Source organism: Hyposmocoma kahamanoa, unplaced genomic scaffold, assembly GCF_003589595.1.
Source record: "Hyposmocoma kahamanoa isolate Upper Pololo Valley unplaced genomic scaffold, ASM358959v1 80, whole genome shotgun sequence".
NCBI classification, from domain to species: Eukaryota; Metazoa; Arthropoda; class Insecta; order Lepidoptera; family Cosmopterigidae; genus Hyposmocoma; species Hyposmocoma kahamanoa.
The window spans coordinates 3,309,152-3,315,151 of NW_020654051.1; the positions used below are offsets into that span (position 1 = coordinate 3,309,152).

The 6,000-nt window shown below is 36.4% G+C and overlaps 1 protein-coding gene across 6 annotated transcripts in view; it reads right to left on the minus strand.

Annotated features, from left to right (window-relative positions):
- LOC113233806 (solute carrier family 23 member 2) overlaps positions 1-5,601 on the minus strand; it is a 71,555-nt gene extending 65,954 nt beyond the window's left edge. For 4 of the 6 annotated variants that reach the window (XM_026469017.1, XM_026469016.1, XM_026469012.1 and 1 more), the window contains exon 1: positions 5,542-5,601. In XM_026469017.1, the coding sequence (XP_026324802.1) occupies positions 5,542-5,595 (54 nt within the window). In that variant the 5' untranslated portion in view covers positions 5,596-5,601. Of the gene's footprint in view, positions 1-4,355; positions 4,385-5,065; positions 5,116-5,541 lie in introns of those variants that run through there. The other 2 variants (XM_026469014.1, XM_026469013.1) reach the window with 2 other exon arrangements.
- Between the last annotated feature and the right edge of the window lie 399 nt (positions 5,602-6,000).

Below are 6,000 nucleotides of genomic sequence, written 5' to 3' on the forward strand. Positions count from 1 at the left end.
GACATACTCAATTGTAATGTTGATGCGCTAATACGTAAATTCACCGACGACGTTCTATTTAATTTTATTGAATAATATGTGTCGCAGGTATTGGGTTGTTATATTTAAGTGAGTGCATGTTGTTAACAAATAATGTTTATAGTTTGTTTTGTTAATGCCCGAGTTTGATTTGTCTGAAACTATAGGTGGAAACCTGTAATTGGCTTCATGTTTCAAGGCCTATTTTTATTAAATAGTTGAAACTGTTTGTTTTCCTTGAATAAATAAATAAATTTACATGTTTATTCATTTATTTATTTAAACTTTATTGTACAATACACTGAAGTACAAATGGCGGACTTAATGCCATAAAGCATTCTCTGCCAGTCAACCATTGGGCCAAACAGAAAAAAAAAACAATAGGTTGGTGCTACACTTAAACAAGAAGAACAATATACTAGAAAACTAATCGATAATTTGTATGGTATAAATAAATAACATACTATAAACATACTTATTATACATACATAATAAACTTACATATATATATTATAATAATAAATAATATGATATATGTACCCAAAGCAACATTATACAGTGTCTTAATTTTGACAATTGTCAAACAGATGCTTGCGCAACATGCGCTTGAAAGATAATTTGGTCTGAGCTTGTCTTACACGGAGCGGGAGCGCGTTCCAAAGACGAATTGCATGAAGGGTAAAAGAATTAGACAAAAAATCAGTGCGATGAGAAGGTATAGAAAGCTTGTTGTCTGCTCATTGTATAATAATGAGTTCGTTTACCATCATAAATAAAAAACGCTCGCTGATAATCGCGACACATGGCGTAAAAAATGTCATAGACGGTCGAACCATCTATGATCAAGACTGGTTGAAAGTATTGACAGAGAAACGCTTCTCAAGTATTATCTTATATGAATATATCTCAGTAGATCCCTCCATGCATTGGCTCAAATCTCTTTTTTATCCCATCGAGACTACGTTACATTCTAAGACAGTGTCAACGCCCTCTGTTCGCTCTACACTTAATCCGCACGCAGGCACTGAGGCAGACACCGTTCTACGAGACTCCGTAGAGTCTACGGTCAGTCTACGAGAGAGCCTTGATAGAATCTCTAAACTGAACTAATGATATTGAATTTATGGCATCTGATGGTTGTCTTCTACTTGGAGACAGTAACCGCCGGAAGCTCTCAGTTATCGAAATTACACAGCTAGCTTTCTAGTGGTGATCAACTCAACCCGTATTGACGATGGTTTGCATGTTTCCTTATAGATACTGTTAAGCTTTCCAAAATGTATAAACAAGGAAGATATAAACGAGTCTAGAAAAACAAATTAGTACCACTCTCGATTTGCTGGTTTCTGATGGTCTGTGGGAGAGTCTGTCGTTCCCGCTTTGATCTTGCAGTCATAAAGAAGAGTCTAGCAAACACTGCTAGACCTATTTGACACAGACTTATGAATACTAATTCCATGACGTAACAATTCTATATGTTGTACAGGTAATTAATGATATTTGTGGTTGTAATTTTTATGATGCAAACATAGAAAGTCTTGAAGGTTTTAAGTCTTACTCTTGTTCGTGGATTCTCCGTGAAAATATTTACACAGTTTATTATCAATATGTTACTTATCGAACTTTACATAGTTATGTATATAGTAACTGGTATAATCCGTCATCTAATCTCTATTGTAAATAACTCCGACATTGCAAAGTAATTTACACAAAGATCAGACAGAATCTACAATGCATGTTTGATAGTTGCCATATAAAAGTATATTTTTATCGAGGGAGTAAAATGAGCCAATATATACCGAGGTGGTTAGCCACTGTTACTAGTGTCTATTACTCCGAGGGATTATATTGGTTTTTAGTCCTGAGGTGACAAGTTTACTTTTCACTTCAATTGCGAGAAAAAAAATATTTATTTCAATCGTTTACGCTGTACCTACAACATAATCTCGAACCAAAATTCTGAACGTTTCCAACCAGACACAGATACAACAAACGCAACAATACGCCACGATTAACGACCTTCGGCGATCATGAGTGTCTTTAGGAAGATTAAGAGTTGTTACACACGGCGAATTTAAGCAGCGATGCAAACGCGTGACTACATCGATACAAACGCGCGATTGCATCGCTACACTTGCGGTTTATAGGCGATTGCATCGATGCATTCGCGCGTTTGCATCGCTGTTTAAATTCGCCATGTGTAACCACTCTTAAGTGCTACGTCACTAAAATGGTCCATACACAATCGCACTAACGCGGTCGGGAACATAATATGGCGCCACCGTCTATGCGAAAAAGACACGGATCTAAAACTAAGCGTAGTCTTAAAACGTTACATTTTCGTAATGAAAATGTTTCGCAGCGCAGCGATTTCTATGAGACTAGGTTAATTTACTACTTCACCTATATTTTAAGAAGTTACTTTTTAAGAATGATTGTTAAGTCTTGTTTTAGTTGTAATTATATTGTTTCACTTATTGAAATTTTACCTTTAGGCACAAACTAGAGCAAGTACTGGCTGTTTGACTTTATCTAGGTCCCTCGAAGTAAATTAAAAAACTATGCACCCTAGGGGTAATGATGAACTTGACTCCTGCTACGTAAGGCTATATTGCGTACTTTAAGAGCATGGAAAGTGAAAACTTCAAAATACTTTTTTACATTCACATCGCGCGTCTTCCGCGGAATTCTCGCAGAATGCTCGCGCATTCGCGAGAATTCCGCAGTTGCTGGTAGCGCGAAGGCAGACGCAGTGACGTTAAACGTCAACGAAATACTATAGCCTCAAGGCACAGTCGCTGGAATGCCCGAGCACTTTCGGGAATGCCGATGCATACCAGAGACCGCTGGCGCCATCTCGCGCAGCGAGGCGAAATTGACGCTTCCATTCCATTTCGCCGCAATGTACCTAAATGGAGCCTAACCCGCTGAGCACTTTGCAAATTTTGGTACAAATGTGAATTTAAAATCTATAGGCTGTGCGGAAACTCATCGTCAGCAAATATCAGTAAGTGTTATTTAAATTGTACGATCACATAGTATTCATATTGTTTCATGTGTTATTATACAAATATGTATTTCGACTGATTCTTATTATAGGTAATGCTCACACAAAAGAAGTACACAGAAGTAACATTCACGTCACTAAAAAAATAAATAGTTAAATATCCTCACAATAAAATATCATTTATGTATCATGTTTAGATGTGCGAAAAGGTGAGTCAGCCTAAGTAACAATTAACCTCATGTATTATTACAAATTTAGAATAAGTTCATTTTTGTAATAGCCTTATATTTTTTTATATCTGAATACAGACATTTAAAATTCAAATTCGATAACTATAGGGCTTCAGCTGGAAACCAAAATTCAGTAGGTTCTACGTAGTATTTAAAAAGAAATATCTCCATATCAGAATTAAATACAAAATTAGATATTATAATCTTGAATAATTAATTTGACTTTATTTTAGCCTATTTTCAGGATTTTATATGATCGGATAAAGTATATCCTATCGTGCAACGACTTAACACATCTTTAGACAATACCCTTAATTATATGACACAAACGCCCATAAAAACGCTTAAAAAAAGCAACTGAATAAAATACGTTGATTTGGCGTAAAGTAACGAAAACTACGAACGCAAAAACGCCACTCACAACCAGTGGTGCCAGATTAGGCGATTTTTCGCCAATTAGGCTATTTCGATGGGTCTCGTCTATATTTTAAATAAGAAAAGGCGATTTTAGGTTACTTAAGAAAATGTCGGGGGAATTACAAACTTGAGTGGGGATTTTGTGAGGAATGAAGTTGTACATGGAGAATAGGAACAATTTTAAACGACTCGTTCGGGGTTTGAGTATTTCTACATGTGGGAAATTTCAACTCTGCTTTCTTTGATTTTTATGGATTTTAAATAATTAATTGATAACACTGGCTTGGACGAATATCGGCTACTTGGCGCAACTTAACTTCGCAAAACTCTGGCAACACTGCTCACAACTCACAAAATTACGCTCATTTGGCCTCATCTTTACCATCCAAAACATCGTCACCGTGTTAGCTATCCATTTTATTTACTTATTTGTCGTTTAAAAATTCATTAAAAGTAATTATAAGTATTTAGTGACAAGATACGTCTTACCTATATACCTAAAACATGTTAGTAGGTACTACCATTATATGGTGCAAGGTGTTAATATTCCTAATAAAAACTAACAACGAGATGTGTGGATGGCAGGAGAGTCCGGTAAACCCCATCTTTGAAATTTCATTATGTCTAATAACTAGTGTTCATTTGTAACCTTACAGAAATTACTTAAAAACAAAACAACTTACCAAGGCATTAACAATCATATAAGAACAACGGTCGTCTATCGTCGACATGGTTATAAAATAATATATAATGACACTGATAAAACTATGATAAACTTTACAAGAATCAATGTATAACTCAAATAAAAAGGTTTACAAGCATACCTACTCTTGTATGAAACTGTTCACTCACTACAAACGCAAGCATTCTTTACTTTGATGTCTCTTTCATTCTCATTATAAACCTTAAGTTTTGTCTCGTTCTTTACGTTTTCAACACCAAAACACTATTTTAGGTCTTATTAGGTTAGTCCGACGAAACAATTTAGTTTTGATTTAAAAGCAATTTGATTGTGGTTGAGCATGTACAATGAATTGATGTCGTAAATAAAAACCACTTCATACTATTGCTGTGATTTAACGAAGCAGCTGAATCATTAGCTTTGTTTGAGCAAAGATGTATGCTTCTTTCCAATATCTTACCACTTACATTATCTGTTCTACTAAATTTTATTCAAAAGCAATTTGTTGTGGTTGACCACGGTGGTACGTGGTCAACCGTGTTACCGATAATTAATCTGTATCCGTAGATATCTCCATTCCTTGAGGGAAAAGTGCCCAATAGTGGGACATGTACAATATGAGGGTAAACATTGATTGGCTTGGTCTACACCGTGCCGGCTCCTGGATGTCACAGTGCTATGTCGTTTCCACTGTGTCTTTTTGTTATTTACCATTTTTCTCTTGAGTGACAAGGTTGTGTCATTAATGCAATTTTCACACCTTGAGTTGGCAGCTAATTGCAATAGCTCTTGATGATGAAGATTCCAGACACAAATTGAAACTAGAAAAAGAATATAATGTGTACATCCTGCCTGGAGAAAACGAGAATCCGAAAGAGAATTTGCCACGCTCTACAAAGGTTTAATAGATGATTAGGGCATTTAGAGCTTGCGCTGTCCACTACCACTATAGTCAACGTTGACTACCTACGTGTCGCGATCGGGCAGGCTTGAAACCGGGGAATAATACTCGACGCCGTGTCCCGACTGTACCTCGGCCGTGTCACGGACTCGGCCCGGTCTAACATGAAGGTCATACAAAAGCATATTTAGAGATATTTGACCGTGTGTCACGGCCGGCGCACGACCGAAGCACGGCCCGGCCGCGGCACGGTGTAATATACACATACAAGCCGGGTTTAACTTACCGTTACGTGTCGTCCAACGTTGTCGAGTACAATCTGAATTGTATTGTGTACCATTTTCAGCAGCACTGCGACAAATACACATTTACTATTAAGTACATTTATACATATTACACAGAGGGTAACAATATGTTAAGGTCTAACGGACATGGCATTAACGTACGGTTAGGGCAATTTACAATCTGGGCCCAAGAGTGTATTTGAGAGAAATTTTTAAAAATTAACATTTTTACACTGGCTTCAGAGTACATTTAAGAAAATAGTGATTTGTTATAATAGGCTGCAAAGTTGATATTTGATGCCAGCAAATCACGAGACGCAAAACAACTTTGCTGACGAGCGAAACACACAACTTTTCACCTCAATATAGCGAGGAAAATGGTAGATGAAAGAAAAACAGTTGAACTATAAGAAAATAATTTAATAAACAAAATTAATTATCGTTATCAATTTAATGTCAAC